Source organism: Pan paniscus, chromosome 14, assembly GCF_029289425.2.
Source record: "Pan paniscus chromosome 14, NHGRI_mPanPan1-v2.0_pri, whole genome shotgun sequence".
Taxonomy (NCBI): domain Eukaryota; kingdom Metazoa; phylum Chordata; class Mammalia; order Primates; family Hominidae; genus Pan; species Pan paniscus.
In genome coordinates, this window is record NC_073263.2 from 36,402,386 (window position 1) to 36,421,135 (window position 18,750).

At 40.5% G+C, this 18,750-nt stretch overlaps 1 protein-coding gene across 2 annotated transcripts in view; it reads right to left on the bottom strand.

The window, feature by feature from the left end:
* Nucleotides 1-18,750, bottom strand: part of SMAD9 (SMAD family member 9) — a 75,149-nt gene that overhangs the window by 34,416 nt on the left and 21,983 nt on the right. For both annotated transcript variants that reach the window (XM_034936591.3, XM_034936587.3), the window contains exon 2: nt 45-642. In XM_034936591.3, the coding sequence (XP_034792482.1) occupies nt 45-456 (412 nt within the window). In that variant the 5' untranslated portion in view covers nt 457-642. The remainder of the gene's footprint in view (nt 1-44; nt 643-18,750) is intronic.

Genomic DNA, 18,750 nt, shown 5'->3' on the forward strand with positions numbered 1-18,750 from the left:
CCTTCACTCTGAAAATAAACCTCGACGTCGTAAAGACGACCCACCTGGAGTCTCCACCCGGCGGTAGTGGTAAGGGTTAATGCACACCTCTTTCTGCTTGGAGCCAAATGGGAACTCACAGCACTCCAGCGGCTTCAGCTCGTGGTGGGACTGCAGATCCGGCCAGCGCCACACGCGGCAGTAAATCACGTGGGGCAGGCCCTTGCGGTGGGACACCTGCAGCCGCCCGTCCAGGGAGCGGGGAATCGTGACGCATTTGCTGGGCTGCCCCGGGCAGCTGAGAGCCCTCTCCAGCTCGTCCATGGCTCCCTTCTTCTTCTTTAACTTCTTCACTAGAGAGTCCACTGCCTTCTCTGCCCACTTTTCCTCTTCATCTCCTTGCTTCCAGCCTAGCAGTCTCTTCACTGCGGGGCTGGTGAAGGAGAAGAGGGAGCTGATGGGGGTGGTGGAGTGCATAAGAGGCCACAGCAGGCTCCGGCGCGCACGGGAACCGCACAGCCCTTCACGGCAAAGTGGGCGGCGAGTAGCTCTCCAGGGGTGGCATAGGGACCAACCCGCCCGTTCTTCTGGGAGCAGCTGGGACCAATTCAAGTTGCGAAGTGTGTTGACTTTCTCCTAAGCCCTTGAACAGGCTGGCTAACTCTGGAAAACACGACAAGACTTCAATTAGCTTAATCAGGGTAACATTCAGAAAAAGTTGAAGTTGGATAGAAAGAGGCAATCTACACCTGCAGTCCCAGCTACTCAAGTGGGAGAATGGCTCGAGCCCAGGAGGTCAAGGCTGCGCCACTGCACTCCAGCCTGAGCAACAGAACCAGGCCCCAAAGTTGGATAGAAGGGAAAAAACATTCTTCAAATGTTTTAATTTTAAAACTGTTGTCTTTGACTCTGCCCTCTCCTGTATTTCCTATATCCAGGTCTCAGGTCATTCTGCCCTCAAAGTCTTTGGAGTTTGTCCTTTCTCTCCATTTCTGCCAACACCTGAGGTCTGACTCACCACACCACTTCTCTGAAGTAGCATCTCTCTTTCTCTCTTTCAATTCGAATTCACTTACTCCCAAACACAGCTCTTATCATTTTCCCATTTAAGAAATGACAGTGGCTCCTTGGTCTCCCAAGTGTAAACTCCTCTGCCTGGGTTTTTCCAGGGCCTCCATAATCCGCCCTCAACATGAGTATGTTCTTTCTTTCTCATTTTTAGTTTGCACAAGCAATCCATCTTCTTGTAGAAAATAAATACTAATGAAAAGAAAAGAAAAAAAGAATCGTGAATAATCTCACCACTCCTGGACAGCCATTCTTAACATAGTCTTCCAAACTACTTTTCAGGACAGTGGCTCTCAAAGTGTGCCCCAAGGATCCCTGGGAGTCCCTGAGATCCTTTTAAGGGGACTATGAGGTTCTCTCTTTTCCAATTACTTATTTGTGTGAACTAACTTCGCTTCACATACTTCAACCAAAACAACATAACACAATAGAGTATATGGAGAAACAGATGACAATCTAGGTGCCATTTATTAAGCCAAGTATTAAATAGATTTGCAGTAATATAAAACAATAATACTCTTCTCAATAACTTTTTTGAAAACAATGTTTTAAATAAAAATATTTTATGTTAATAGTTTTTTAATGAATCAATCAATATTTTTTAAATTTCTTAGTTTCAATTTTTAAAATGGTAAAAATTGATAGATACAGCCTACAGAAGCAAGAGTTCTTTGGAGTTCTCAATAATTTTTAAAAGTGGAAATTTTCAAGACCCAAATGCATGAGAACTGCTTTTCTAGAAATTATACACTATCACACACCAATACATACACAAAAAAGCACAGCTGTCACATTTGTTATTTGGCCTAAAATCAGCTTAATTCTTCTTTGCCCTGTCATCCACAGGAGATGTTCTTTCCCGGTTATTCAGCAGTCTCATTTAAATTTCCTGAGGTAGAACTGTATTTCCTCTTCTGTGAAATAGTTGGCTTAAACAAAACCTCCTCCTCCTTCCAGATTTTAGAAACCAGCTACCTCATTAATGTTTAAAGTGGCTGGCTGGTAACATTTTGGAGTAAGCTGACTCAAGTATTTTGGGATCTTGGAATCGATGTAGCTTATAATCTCCAACAATTGTTTGTTTAATATGCATTAAATATAATTTTCTCCTTTGCTTCCCTGGAGGGCAAGCTGTACCTTTCTGAGTCCAATTCTATAAACTTCTTTCGAACAAAGGTGCCTTATAACCCCCCGCTAGGGTGACCATTATCGGGCACCTCAGGTGAGGAGGATGGCAGCATGGTCCCACAATAACGGATGAGATTTAATAAGTATAAAGCAATAGTCACATCACTTTATTCCTCATCTGGGCTTTATCTGGCATTGTACAGAGATAAACTATGACAAAAGGGAGAGTTGAGAGCTCCATAGCTGCTCTTTTCGCTTGGCAGTTTGACTTACACTCAGTTTTATTTGGAAAGGTTGATTCTGTGGCTTAACAATCATGAATTTATAAAGTATAGTTAAGTCATTGTGTTCAAGTTCTGTTTACTTAATCTAGTCAGGCTGCCTTAAAGCAATGGCTGAAGAGGGTTAGAAGCTTTAAGGAGAAGTCTCATGATAGAATAACCTGAACCCCAAAAGAGTTGTGAATTCTGCTTAGTTTTACATGGAATTCATTATTAGTAAGTTGTGGTATAGATCTTTAAGCTGAGGTCAGTCATACAGAAAAGCTTTTTATAAAAACACTCAGCAGAGTTAAACCAAATACACCTTTTAGAAACTTTTGCTCCACATACAACAGTTCCCTAAACCAGGTTTTGTTTGGTTCGTTTTTTTAAACTGTGGGTTTCTATTTACCAATGGCATGTGAAATCAATTCATTGGAACAAAACAGCTTTTGCACAAACAACAAAACAAAACAGACTTTATTGCAGAGCAGCTGACAAAAAATAAGTATAATAATAATCATTTCATGAAAAATTTTCATTCACAGGTATGTGTTGTGTGTGTGTGTGTGTGTATGTGTGTGTGGTGTATGTGTCCAGGGTTACAATGGAAAATTTACTTGTTAAGTTGGGTTACAATAAAAAAGTTTGAAAAGCACTACTCCTAAACCATACATTTTTCTTCAAACTGTCTGTCTGAGGTTTCCCTTGATGAGTGACCTTCAGTGGCCACCACACTTTCTCATCCCTTGGGGAATTCCCAACTAGTCATGAATCTAGGGTCTGAAACATCTCGGGTCTCTGCAGACCGATCTCACTGACACATTTCAAATCATTACAGTGGTCTCACGACAGTTCCAAAACTGTGATTTTACTGCTGCAAGATACCGCTCCTGTCCCATTAAACATAGGCCCTTGCATTGAGGGAGGCCCCAAAGAGTTAAACTCAGAACTTCAAGAGTGATAAACACCCAATTCATAACAGTGGCCTCCAGGTAGGCTAGAAATAGATCGAAAAGATTTTAATTAGGCTGACTGGTGGGTATACAGATGTTCCAAATATTATTTTCTATGCTTGTTTGTATGCTTGGCATATTTTTAATAGAAAAATTAATTGTAAAAAATGAATCATGCCAGGTGTGGTGGCTTACAGCCTGGGTTCCAGCTACTCAGGAGGCTGAGGTGGGAGGATCACTTGAGCCCAGGGGTTTGACTCTGCAGTGAGCTATGACTGCACCACTACACTACGGCCTGGATGGCAGAGACCTCATTTCCTTGTCTAGGTTGTTTCTATTTGTCCAGGCAGTGCACTTTAGGGTTCATAAAGGTTATTCATTCTCATTCCTATAATGTTTTAGCCACTAGTAGAACAAAGGGCCTCCCTGTTTGTCTCCAGGTGGTCATCGCCCTGACATTAACAGTGCAAGTTTGTTCAGTTGTGTCAACCTGGCTCCGAACAGCTTTCCATTGTCAGAGAACTGAAATGCCCACAGACTCTAAGCTCTAACCTACTCTCATCTCCTGATAACTCCACGGCCCAGGTTCACCATAACAAAACAGAGCACCCTCAGAGCATTCACTGAAAAAAAAACTGGTTGCAAAAACAGGAGGGGCGATTAATATTTCTCTCAGTTACTACATTTCCAAAAAGTGCAAAGAAGAATGAAACAAACAATAAGTGAGCCCAACCTGAGGGGGCGGAAAGTCTGGAAAGATTCCTGAGAGGATAACTGGGCTGCACTTAAAAGGATTTAAATCACAGTTAAAAATAAATAAATAAACTGGCCAGGCACAGTGGCTCTCGCCTGTAATCCCAGCACTTTGGGAGGCTTTGGCGGGCAGATGGCTTGAGCTCAGGAATTTGAGACCAGCCTGGACAACATGGTGAAACACCATCTCTACAAAAAATACAAAAGTTAATTGGGCGTGGTGGCGGGTACATGTAGTCCCAGCTTCTTGAAAGGCTGAGGCAGGAGGACGGCTTGAGCCTGTGAATCGGAAGTTGCAGTGAGTCATGATTGTGCCACTGCACTCCAGCCTGGGCAACAGAGGGAGACCCTGTCTCAAAAAATAATAAAAATAACAAAAAATAAAAATATAAACTGTGGTGGATTAGGATAATTTTCTAAGATTTTTTGGTGTGGTATAGTCTCACTTTTGTAAGAAAATCGTGTATCCCTGTCACAGATCAACTGTGTGCTCTTAGGCACGTCATGCTGTCTCTCTGGACTTCACCCCCTCCTCATTTGCAGATCAAGACAAGGCTCAGTCTCCAGGGAAGGGTGTTTCTGAGCGATGGGTCCAGGACTCCATGGCTGTTGGCTGGATGTGTCACATGGGATCTCAAGACTTGCTCAGCTGTTTTGATGCTACTGGGACTACCTGTAGCAGTCTGAGCGCGACCTTCACTCATGACACTTCATAGCACAGAGCAGGGCAAAACAACAACTCTGACACGGCTATCAAACTGACCCTGTTAATAACAAATATCATCTACCAACATGAACCAATTCCCACTTTGCTCTCCAGCTACTTGTTTCATTTTAGTATTAATTACTGCAAAGGAATAAAAATAAAAACATATACTGGGCGTTCCTGTGTTTGAAACCATTGGTCAGTGCGTGATTAGCGTTCATAAGCCCAGATCCCCCACAAAGCCTCCTGCTGGCCCTTACAGCTTTCCTTCTTTGGGCAGAGAGAAAAAACACCATGACTGTCCTTTCTTTGGAAAGGACACACTTCACACACTTGCAGCATAAAAACAGTACTTTTTTCTTTTTCTGGCATTGAGTTTTACAATAAACCCCAACTGAGTAAGAAAACAACTTCTCATTTTCGAGTCTCTTAAATAAACAAGCCCACTTAAAAGAAAAGCAGCGCTGACCACATGCATACACCATGATTTAAGTGTACATAATTCCACACTAAAAAACAATTTACCCGGCTGGGTAACAGTACAGGAGACATAAGCTTTTTTACTTTAAGTTGACGGTTTTAAATCCAGCTCCCATTAGCAGTTACTGAAGATGATTTCCACTCAGTTGGTCTCCTTGGAAGGTTCAGTTGGTGATTTTAATCCTGAAGAAAATACAATTTTAAAAACACCGTTTGAGATGGAGCATTCCTAAGCCCTGGGCACATGGAACCTTTGAGCAATCCTTCACAGGCACTGCTTTTGGGTCAATGTGGCCAAGGCCTCCATCACCTACCAGGGTGCACAATGCGCTCAGCCCAGGGGGTCAGGGAGCACTTGTTTGTTCTGCGAAGGCCTAGTCCAGAAACAATCACCCCGATAAAACATCATGATTTCCTTGTTTTTGTCTTTTAATTTTTCAAACTTATCAATTTTGACCCTCTAATCCATGACCAGCATTAAGTATACCTTGGTATCTATAAAACAGTTTACTAACCAATTTACAAAGTGAACACATTTGCTGAAGGAACATTTAACCCCCTCCAAGAAACATACTGTTATCTAGACTATTTCTGCAGCACTTTTTGTATACTGGTAATTAATACAGCCATAATAAATGCTTATTTTACTTTATAATAACTTATTTATACTTTACACACAAGTATAAAACTATGTCCAAAAGGACTTCTATCTAGAAAACAGCTGGCTGTTATTATCACCATTGGCACACATATATCATGTCTTATTACCGTACAACTTGAGAAGAAACTGGGCTTAAAACACACACACACACACACACACACACGTATATTTAATTCAAATTTGTCCTCACTTAAAGTAGCCTGGCATTCCCATATGTCCCAAATGAGTAGCAATCATAAGCTGTATTATAAGACATAATCACTTTATGCATATACCCGTTTAGTACCATGCGGCTGGATACACATAGAAATGGTATCATAATTTCACCTTCTGGAAGGAGACTTTTCTAGCTGTATTCTGAGGTTTCCTAAATATCCATGAAGGGTCAGTTCTAGTTTTCTGGGTGGAATACCTTTGGTCCACAGCACCAAAGAAGACAACAGAGACAGGGGAGCTCTATCTAGGGGGCCGTAGAGAGATTCCAAGGCATCTGTGGACATTTGAATTGTATGCTCATTTTGGGTGATTGCACAAATACTGAGTTTTTCTAAGGCAACAGTCCATAGGTATTCTTCTTTAAATTCTCAGAAGAGCCGGTGACCCCCAAAAGGTTAAAAAAGCAACAACAACACTGAATTAGAAAAAGGGGGGAAAGGAGAAAGTAAGAGTGAGAAGGGGACTAAGCTAAAGGGACTGTAGAGAGTAGCTGACTATTCTCACTATGCGGGTACTGGGAAGAGCCTGGAAGGATTACAGTGCATGGAGATCATGAGAAGAACGTAGAGGGGAGAGAGGCAGATGGCCAATGCATATTGACTATCTTCATGATAAGTGCCTTAAGTACATTTACTCACCGAATCACTGTCACAGCTGCATATGCTCATTAACCCCACTTGACATGTGAGGAAACCAAGGAACACAGAGATTAAGTATCTTGTAAAGGTCACACCACTAGTAAGCCAGGATTCAGACCCCTGCAGTTTGGCTCCATACATCCTAAACCACTGCACCATAATCCCGCTCCCAAAGGACATGGGAGGAAAGCCACATGGGTGCTTCCCCTGACAAGGCGAGACGGACAGCAAAAGACCCCCTGAATCCAAGGCTGGGCCTGAGCTGTACTGAAATGCAGGAGGATGGGAGATGGAGCCCAAATGGCGGATATGTGAGAGAGAAGCCCTCCAAGATCTCCTCAATCTCCAAAACGTTGTGGCTCTAAAGGGGCATGAAGCACAACAGAGAGGTTGGCTCTGTCTCCTAAAGGAAAGGACAAACCCGAGCTGAGCTGCATGTCAGCCTCCATTCACTCATTCACATACCTCAGCAAATGGCCCTGATATGAATGCCTATCATGTGCCAGGCCCTGCCCAGTGGGGAGCAAAGCAGACATGGCTCTTGCCCTTACAGGGCTTAGAAACTGTCTGGATATGAAACATGTAAATATTAACAAGCCATGAAATCTTATGCAGGAACAAACATGATTGTGGGGCCAGGGACCTGCTTGGACTTCTGGTGAAGACCCCTTGAGGAGGTGACAATGAGATCAAGAGGACGAGAAAGTGCGGCCACTCCAGGGGCTGTAGAGTGAGACCTCCAGAGAAAAATGCCAAGAGGGTGGCACAGGGGTGGAGAGAATTCCATGCATTTGGGTAACTGGAGGAAAAACTGTGGCCAAGGAAGAGTGGGCAACGGTGTGAGTGGCTGGAAGTGAGGCAAGAGAAGACACGAGTGTCCTGCTGGAGCTGGAAAGCAGCATATGGAAAATGGGTTTTATCTAAAGTGCAAAGGGGAGCCTTTGAATGGTTTTTTTTTTTTTTTTTTTGTAGAGACGAGGTCCAGGCTGGTCTTGAACTCCTGAACTCAAGTGATCTTCCTGCCTCAGCCTCTCAAAGTGCTGGGATTATAGGCATGAGCCACCATGTCCAGTTTGAATGGGTTTGAAAAGCAAAGAAGTTAAATGATCTGACTAGATCTTTTTTTTTTTTTTTGAGATGGAGTCTTCCTCTGTCTCCCAGGCTGGAGTGCAGTGGCGCGATCTCAGCTCATTGCAACCTCCACTTCCTGGGTTCAAGTGATGCTCCTGCCTCAGTGTCCTGAGTAGCTGGGATTACAGGTGTACACCACCACACCCAGATAATTTTTGTATTTTTAGTAGAGATGGGGGTTTCGTCAAGTTAGCTAGGCTGGTCTCGAACTCCTGACCTCAGGTGGTCCGCTCACTTCGGCCTCCCAAAGTGCTGGGATTACAGGTGTGAGCCATTGCGCCTGGCCGACTTGATCATTTTTAAGTGATCGTCCTAGCTGCTTATATGGAGAACAGATCAGATGGGGGAGCAAGTAGAAAACAATGTAGAAGGACAGATGAGAGAGCTGGGAGACCTGGCAGAGGTGGTAGTTACTAGGAAGGTAAGGTCAGTGTGGTGTGTTTTGTTTAAAGATGAGGCTTCTAGAGAGAATCTTACTCATTTTACTGATTATCCATAAAAAGGAGAGATGCATGTGGCAAAAGATAGAAGTGGGACAACAGAAGGGAAGAGGAGTAAACGGGAGCAGATACAGGCAGGTTTGTCTATCTGGTCACAGGATGATGAGGGTGTTCCCTCTGAAAACTCCAAGGTTGCAGAGAAGTTAGTGAGACAGGCAGCAGGAGGGGTGACAGATTTAAGGAGCAAGGAAAAGGTAGGAAGTAGCCACAGTGTGGGGAAGCAGAGGTGTGTTCTGCATTGAAAACAAAAGGCAAACTCCAACAGGGGCCCGTCTGCCAGAAGGGCTGACAACAAAGCCACTGCAAGGGTCCCACTCTGAGGAGTTTCAGAAAAAGGAGCTCCACTCTCAGAATAAATGAGCACTGCTGTTTCAGGGTGTTCAGCCTACAACCAGAGTTGGTTACGGTTATGGTTTGGCTCTGCGTCCCTGCCCAAATCTCATCTTGAACTGTAGTCCCCACTTGTCGAGGGAGGGATCTGGTGGGAGGTGATTAGATCATGGGGGAAGATTCCCCTCTTGCTGTTCTCGTGATAATGAGTTCTCATGAGATCTGGTTGTTTGGTAAGTGTCTCGCGCTTCCCCCTTCTCTCTTTCCCTCCTGCTGCCATGTAACATGTGTCTTGCTTCCCCTTCACCTTCTGCGATGATTGTGATGATTGTAAATTTCCTGAGGCTCCCCAGCTATGTGAAACTGGAAGTCAATTAAACCTCTTTTGTTTATAAAGTACCCAGTCTCAGGCTGTTTCTTTATAGCAGTGTGAGAATGGACTAATACAGCTTACTGCTGGGCTCTTTTCACCTTTATGATACAGAAGGTGACCAGAGCTGGATAAAGAGGCAGAAGAGCCAGGCAAGTATTTGGGCACTTATGTACAACAGATGCAAAAATATCACTGCAATCAACTCCCAAATCATACACTGATCACGTTATGATGAAAGTAGGCGGTGCTCTCAAGTGGGAAAAAACAACACTCCTAAATATGTTTTGTGATGTGCATGACACTTGGCACCTGGAAGTGAGGAAGTGGGGAGACATTCTGAAATGGGAATACAGAGTGTTTGCGTGCTTTACTAAAGGATGTGATTAACTTGATCGTCCTTTGAACCCTTTTAATATAATAGCTTAGAGAGGAAGGGAAAACACTTTCATGTGCCAGAGAGGACGCACATGAAACTGACCACATTTGTTGCCTTTGGAAAGGGAACATGGCCAGAGGAGAAGGGTGGAAGACATTTCAGTTTGCATTTTATATCAACTGAAAAATGCCTCCCAAGTCAGAAAAATCACAATAGGAAATTGAGAAGAGGACTGCAGAAGAGTGGGAAACAGGTTGCCCACTGTCTTTCCAAACACTGATTCTGCTTCAGAAGAAATATCATAATTGAATTTATTCCTGAATAAACGTTTTATTAGCAAAGATTCATTTTTTCCCACCCTTCCTCAAAACGCTTTGAAGCAGTATAATATGATTAGTGTCTCTGGGGTGCCCACATATTCTGGTCCAGCTCTTGTTAAGACCACAGGAACACTGGGTTTCCTGTATTCATCAGAAAGTTGTGTGCTATTTACTTTAAAATGTGGCTCCATGTTTCTTTCATGCTCAAGATAAGTCTTGCACTTTCCAGTTAGACAGCAGGTAGTGACCACCTTTCTAACAGGGACAATCCATTCATCACGAGCTCCTACTTGTCCTAAAACTCTAATTAAATCGCCAGAACTCAGCAGACAAACGAGAAAACAGAAGCAAAATGGGCCTTTAACTCATAGAACAAAGCAGCCCATGTTACTTCAAGACAATTCTTAATATAGATCTCCCTCTAACAGGCTTTTTTATTTTTATTAGAGTGCTTTGATTGAAATTTTATGTATACACAAAATTATATCATTACATTACTGACAATGAAATCATTTCTTCCTGCCCTACTCTATTTGTAACTCTTAATGTGTTTATAAAACATCCCACATTCTCAAGGAGAACAGAATCAAGGCCAACTATTTTAGCATGAATGATTATCAATTACAAAATGTAGATCCTTAGAAATCTATTTTTATTGAATTGTTTATCATCTGGTAAATAACGATTGCCCTTAAAAAGAACCAAACCTCTTATACTTTGGCAACCTCAAAAAGAATACCCCAGATCTTATGCAACATCAAAAGATGTCCTTACTCCAGCAATTCTGACCCATGAAAATCTAAGTTTATCAAAAATATAAACTTAGGAATGATTATTTGTCTTATGAAATAAGTCATAATACATGTAAAAATATGATTCAATTTACAAAAATCTGATTCACAGACAGCTTTTTCAGGAATAAATATCCTTTAATTCAATAAACATTTACACCAAGCTCTTGCTTGGTGTAACTGCTAATTTTACTTCGAAAGGCATATCTAATTTTTTTTCTTTCTTTTTTGTTTTCTAAAGGCATATTTAATTTTTTGGTCAGAAAAAAATCTATACCCTTTAGTAAAATTAAGAGATCTCAATTTACATTTCTACTTCCAAAATATAACTCTAACTTTTAAAATGCATTGTGCTTATCTTTTCATCTACATGTTCTGGAAGGGCACTGAAGAATATCACTGTTAAGCAAACTGTAAAACAAATCAAATTAGTTTTGAGGACGCTTTATAACTCTTTGCCCATCAAAACACCAAGCATCCTTAAAACTTTAAGAATTATACAACTGTTCCAGCTTTTTGGTAAACAATGCAGCAAGTAATATTTTATTGACGTAGTCAATGAACCAGTTTTTTTCAATGTTCCCAGCATGTCCTTCAGAAAACAGATAAATTGTATTTTTCTAAATATCAGACAATACCCAGGTGGAACAGCTCAGCTTGAATTTGGAAGAGATATTTCTCTTTGTTTAAAGTAGGTGTTTAAAATTGGTTTTGCAGGTAACTAGGCACATTCAACTTTCTTCTCATTGTTGTAAAGTCACCTCAGGAGAGTTTGGATGCCCTTTTTAAACTCTGATGCCTGTTTGGGAACCAGAGAAATGAGCTCCCCTCCAACCACACATGTATGCACTCGTACCCTCTCTCCCTTTCTCTCACCCCCCACTCTCCCCTCTCCACACCCCCATGACCCCATCTCTCTCAAAATCAATGCAGTTCAGCCAAAACAGGAGGAATGTGAGCTGGTGGCAGAGCAGGAACAGTGCATCACAGACACACCACACAGACTACAGAGCATGTTCTTCAAAACGTTCCCTATTTTTCATTCAGAATCTCTCATATGCTAACTCACAAGCCACTTTTATGGGGCTTATTAGAAAATGTATTAACTTCACTCCAGCCTGTAGTTCATGGTGGTAAACCCAACAAATGACCTTTCGCTTTTCCTCCTTCCCACTTTGGTCCTCTGAGAAATACAAATCCTAAGAAGAATGAATGGCCATTTTGCCTAGTCCTACTAAAAACATGTTACTATCTTTCCTTGTGCTTAGGAGTAGAGATTATTTCTAAAAAGCCCTTTAAAACCTCCTTGCGGAAGCTATCCCGACATACTTCTCAACACTTTCACTCATTCTTTGATTCAGTCAACAAGTATTTACTGAGACTCTGTCATGCACTGGGTGCTGTGGCATGAGCTATACTTTCCCAGATTCAAAATCTCCATTGCCTAAGGAATAAGAACTCTAAGTCATGATGCCATTAGCCTGCTTCAAATATTCAGAGTCTTAAACATGTAATAAAATATTGGGGAGGTGCTATTTCTGGCCTTACTAAATGGTTTACTAGGTGAAGGGGGAGATGTGTTGCTTTGTTTTATATTGTTTTTATTTAAACGTAGGTGGCAACAGAGTGATTTCATTGTAGAGAGTCTAAAACTCTGGGCTAGGCCAGAAGTAATGTATTTTCTTCATTACACCCGGCCTGGTAAGCCCCAGAATCTGTAACTGGCACCCACAGGACAGCTTTCCGGTTCCCTAGGTCAGAGCTGGATGGACCCTAGGGCATAAGCTCGAGCTAATCCAACTTGCTATATTTTTCTCCAGGTGGAAGTCTGAAAATGCAGTTATGGTGTAACTGAGGAAATGACAACAATTAGGCCTTATTCCTGCTGCACAATCATTCATCTGCTCCTTCCATCTGGCATCTGTTAAATGCTACAGTCCCACCACACAAACAAGCACTTCTTTAGATTTGCAGTTTAGATTCTTAAGGTTGGGAAAGAATTTCAGAAATTAAAAACAAAACAAAACCAAAAACTGAATTTGTCCTGGAGTAAGGGTGAGCTCATCCATTGTAATGAGCTCTGTACCTTCTCAAGCCAGAAAAACACACAGAAAATGACAGAGTACAAGACCACGTTGAAATATTTTTGTCAATGACGATGGTAGTATTGTTGAAATATACATAAAATGGTATTAATGGGTGACTAGGCTTCATTCTACCACTGACTTGAAAACTTAAACTGGAGCCACTCAGGTCAGACAGATTAAGGAAAGAACCTTACAAAGTCACGGAGGATACATATCCCATGAATAATGAAGTTGGTCATCGTGCAGAGCAAAAATTCTTCCTATGTCGATTTACTCACTGAATGTAGATGAACAAGTAGATTTTTATGTGCTAAGGAGTCATGAAACACAGCAAAAGCCAAAAGAGGATACACCAGCCTATCAAAGCACCACCCTATCAAAGCACCACCCTAGCAAGTGCAAAGAAAATATCAGTAAAGACATTCTCAACCTTAAAAATTATGGCAAAGCCCACAAACTAACTACACTAAGTTCTTCCTGTGTCGCTTCAGATATTAAAAACCACATTTTGACAAACTCAACCAAAATTTTTCCCTAAACCATCTGCTTGTATAAATTTAACCATCATTTGTCCTTTAAAGTTGACATCACCAACTGTCCATAAACATTCCAGTCTTCTGAGAGTGAAATGGATCGGACTACATCAGGAACGACCGAGCTGTTTTCTCAGTAGGTTTAAGTTTTACTAAGTAGATAACTTATCAGTGATGCTTAACTTTAAAATAATCCAGCACAAAGCCACAACTGAGATAGATCAATAGCTGTAATCTTGAGCAGCAAAGCAAAGACAATAACAAGCAAGAAGTACTTTTAAGAAAAGAAAATGTGAAGACATTCTATGCAAAATCTCAATCAGAATAAAGGACAACTCAGCATTCTCCAGTCTTCTAGAAACACTGGCACTTTTTTGGGCCAGAAATGTTTAGTTATAAAATTAGAATATAAGTAAAAATCATTAAAATATCTTCATATAATTTACTAACTTACTAGACTTCTTGTAGAAAACTTAAATTTGGTCTGGATTGGCAAGTGTTGATAAGAATGTGAATAAAAAGAATTTATAGAAATAGTTGGTTCAAGAACTGTGGAAATAATTTGCCATTATCTTGTAAAGTTGAAATTTGTATAAGACATAGCAATTCCACAACAAAGTATATAACCTAGGCTAGTTTCTAAACATCAAGTAGAAATGATTAATGAAACCAATTCATTGGATCTCAACCAGCACTTTAAAAAATGGACTAGATTTTATCAGTCATTGTTGATAGTAGGGAAAAATTCTACTTCTTGAAGTTTTTGAAGACATGAATAGAGGTATTTGTGTATATGTCCAACTGGATCATAGTTTTTTTTAAAAAATTGAAAGCCACTTCCCTAAAGAAACTATTGTATATATTCTGTGAAGGGGGAGTTTTATATATATATAAAGATACATATGTGATTAAATTTCATTTTAAAAATCAAGACAATAAAAACACAGAATTCAGAAATTAATGCTTCTGAGCAGAAGGCAGGGGAGTAGCCCAACAAGAAGATGTGGCATTAGTATGTTATACTGTCCTATTATATTATGTGTTATATTATTATAATATTCCATAATTTTTATAAGTGTGCTACATATTCTTTCGAATGTATCAAATATTACAAAATAAAATATTTTAATTTAAAACAAAATCCTAGACAATTTTATATAACATGGTCCCTGCTGTTAACAATATTTCTTATCAGATATAAGTTCAACAAAAGTTCAAAGATTAAGAAAAAATAAGAATTTTAATCCATAACTAGAATAGCGTTGGAACAATGAATAAAAAGGTTAAGAACAGTATTTATTGGGCAACCATTATGGTTTGATATGGTTTGGCTGCATCCCCACCCAAATCTCATCTTGAATTGGAGCTCCCATAATTCCCACATGTGAGAGGGACCTGGTGAGAGATAATTGAATCATGAGGGCAGTTTCCCCCATGCTGTTCTCTTGGTAGTGAATAAGTCTCATGAGATCTGACGGTTTTCTAAGGGGTTTCCTCTTTCGCCTGGCTCTCATTCTCTCTCGTCTGCCGCCATGAAAGACATGCATTTTGCCTTCCACCATGATTGTGAGGCCTCTTCAGCCATGCAGAACTACGAGTCCAATAAGCCTCTTTTTCTTTATGAATTACTCAGTCTCTGGTATGCCTTTATCAGCAGTGTGAGAACAGACTAATACAACAACTCATAAAGTTACAAAACTAACACATGGAACAATTAATGAGTAGCCAAAGAATGAAATTATTCGTTATATACTAGAAACTCTTTCCTGGCTCCGTATCTTCATTCCTGTCTTTCTGCTTCCTGACCTCTTCCTCTCCCCTCTTTTAGGTCCAGTCACCTCCATGGAGTCCTCCTGATCCCCTGCCCGATGCTTTGTACTTATCATATGTCACTTATCCTGTGTGGCATCATGCTGATTGAGGTCCCAGTGGAGAACCCCACCTCCCCTGGAGCCTGTGGTTCCTTTAGCCCCCAAGTGACATCTCACTGAGAAATGCAAATGATGCCATGAAAAAGACAGCAGTGAACCAGCCCTTGTAGAAACATCTCACACCCCAAGAACACTACTTGGCCATGATTTATGACAAATTCCCTTATGTCACACTCTCCTTCACTTCCATGGCAAGGAGGGCTATCAGTTTTCCCGAATTGTTTGGTAGTGAGGGGCTCCAAACTGCCTGTTTACTTAGCACTCACCTCAATCTCCGGCAGTCAGTTCCAGCCAGCACCTGTCAGCTTTAGGTTAGATTAACCAGTTAGATTCCTCCACCACTCCATCAACCCTAAATCCTCAAAGCTACATCTTCCTCAGTGTTCCCAGGTCACCCCTTTTCTAATGAGTCCCAAATTTCTATACCCATATGTACCAATGATTTCCTTAACTGTAAACAACCCTGTGATGTGGATATACCTATCCTCTTAGACATGACTAAGAGGAAACCCCTTAGTCTCTTACTAAAACATGAGCTCACTTGCATCTCTGTATCGATCTAAAGATCTAGCATAGGTTTCTCAACCTCAACTAGCATAGGTTTCTCAACTACTGACATCTGAGGCTAGATTTGTGTGGAGGGGCTGTCCTGTGCGTTACAGGGTGTTTAGCAGCACCCTTGGCCTCTACCTATAGATGCCAGTAGCACACATTCCCATCAAATTGTGATGACAACCAAAAATGTCTCCAGACATTGTCAAATATCTCCTGTCACCCTCGTAGAGAACCACTGATATAGCATAAATCCTGATTCTGCTCAATAATCACAAGATCTTTTAGATTTGGGTAATTGTTAAATAGAAATTAAGCAGAATTTCAGAGAAAGATGTGTTCAATGTGAATTTCAATATTTGGAGAGAAATTGCTTTGCTAATGGCTGCACACAGATGAAGTTTTGAATCCTAGGCATAGGAAATTCAGTGCTTTTTTTTTTAAGTTGGCCTAGGGACTGTTACCCAGTGAAGTTACTCAGGTTGAAGACATTAGAAGGATTTGCATCATAGTTTTTATATTCAGATATTAATCTACTTGAAATAAATAGTATTTTCCAAGTCAGCCTGAAATTGGGATTTCCACCTAAGCAGAGACTTAAGTTATTGTCACAGAAAGAGAAGAACTGCAGTTTCCTATTTATGTTACCTAAATCAGAAGTAATGTGCAGTTACAAAATAGATTTGAAAAGACTTAGTTTTAAAATGACAAATGTAAAAGGCGGAAAATTAACCTCTCCCTTATTCTTTCATTCTACTCCCACCCACCCTGTTGCCAATCCTGTTGAGTATTTATTTATTTATTTATTTAGAGACAGGGTCTCACTCTATTGCCCAGGCTGAAGTGCAGTGGCACGATCTCGGCTCACTGCAACCTCTGCCTCCCGGGCTCAAGCAATCCTCCCACCTCAGCCTCCCGAGTAGCTAGGACTATAGGCACACGCCACCATGCCCAGCTAATTTTTGGATTTATTGTAGAGACAAGGTCTCTTTATGTTTCCTAGGCTGGTTTCGAACTCCTTGGCTCAAGCAATCCACCCACCTCAGCCTCCCAAAGTGTTGGGCTTACAGGTGCGAGACACCAGACCCGGCCGATTTTTTATTTATTAAACGTCCTTCAAACACAACTCTTCCTCTCCATCTTCTTGATCTCCCTCCAGACCTCCCAAATCTCTTCTACAAATTGCCAGACTTCTAAAATGCATATCTGATCCTACCATTCTCCTGTTAAAAAGCACCAGAATTCCCTGTAGCATGCTTGTAAATGCTAAGAATTTTCTTTCTTCTCTTCCCTTCTCGGAAATTTGTGTGAATGAAAAACAAGCCAAAAAAATAGAAAAATATGGAAAAGTTCCTAAAAAAGAAGGCTCAAATAACCACTGTTTATCCACCCAGAGAAACCAATCACTACTAACATTTTTGTGTATTTCTTTTTTCTAAATAAACATTTTTAAATAATTCACTTATAAATATATCTTATATTCTGCCTATTTCAATGAATGGTATACTCCAAGCATTTTCATGTTATTAAGTACTTAATGTTTTTAAAGTTTTGAGGTAGCAAGAGTAATATCCAACTTTTATTTGAATTCTAAGTTGCATTTGAACTTTACTTGCAATACTTTCTTATGCCATAATTTGAAAAAAAAACAGATTTAGAACACTCTATGTGTAGATTTTATGAGCTGGTTTTCAACAGCTTCAAAGTAACTGCTGAAACAAAAACAAAAAACAAAATCTGGAGGCATTTTCCCTCTAGTCATCAGTAAATCTGCCACAGCCCTTCACAGTTCTAATTACATAAGTTCTATGGTAATCTGCTATTATTATGAAAATTCAAACTTCTATAATCAGGTTAAATCTCATCTGACCATCACCCACAGTTCCCAAATCCTTATGCACTCTTTGGTGTGACTACTAAAATTAGCTTGGACTTATTTATAGATATTTAACTCTGCATATCTTTACATATTAAAGTCCTTACAAAAAATATAGCATTAGTTTGAATTTTTAAAGAGATTCAAGCATTCTGCAACTTGCTTGAGGATATTTTCTGTTACCAGGACATAAATCTACTTCATTCTTGGTAACTGCTTCATAGTGTTCCATACTGTGGCAAAGCCCTTTCTGCTTAAGCTCAACCTGCTATACAAAAGACTCTCCCACAGTACATGAAATCTACAATATATTCATGACTGTCTATTTGAAAACTGGCATCAACTGACAAAATGTGGGATATCTTCAGAGGAAATTAGAAAGTTAACATCTTCCTAAATAAAAAATAATAATGCAGAATTTGATAACCTGCTTTTCATAAAAACAAAATGTAGAAAAATTCCTATTTTTTTTTGAAAACTGCTAATGAAAGAAAACTCTTACTTGATTGGGTAAAAAAGGTATAATGCATTTGCATTTTCAGTTATAATTGCTCAATTCATGCAGTTCATGACTTACAAGGAGCTATTTACCCAAAGTTCATTAGTGGAAACATTCCAAGGTAACAGAAATGTCCTGTGTCTTTTTTTTTTTTTTTTTTTTTTTTGAGACAGAGTCTCGCTCTGTTGCCCAGGCTGGAGTGCAGTGGTGCGATCTTGGCTCACTGCAAGCTCCGCCTCCCAAGTTCACGCCATTCTCCTGCCTCAGCCTCCCGAGTAGCTAGGACTACAGGCGCCCGCCACCACACCCAGCTAATTTTTGTTGTATTTTTAGTAGAGACAGGGTTTCACCGTGTTAGCCAGGATGGTCTCAACCTCCTGACCTCGTGATCCGCCCGCCTTGGCCTCCCAAAGTGCTGGGATTACAGGAGTGAGCCACTGCACCCGGCTGAAATGTCCTATGTCTTAATAAGGGTGTGGGTTACCCTTATTAGGGGTAGGTAACATAGTTGGTCTACACAGAAAGATGAAAATTTGAACTGCTTTAAATATATTAAAGAAACTGAATTCACAATTTAAAACTTTCCCAGGAAAAATCACCAGGCCC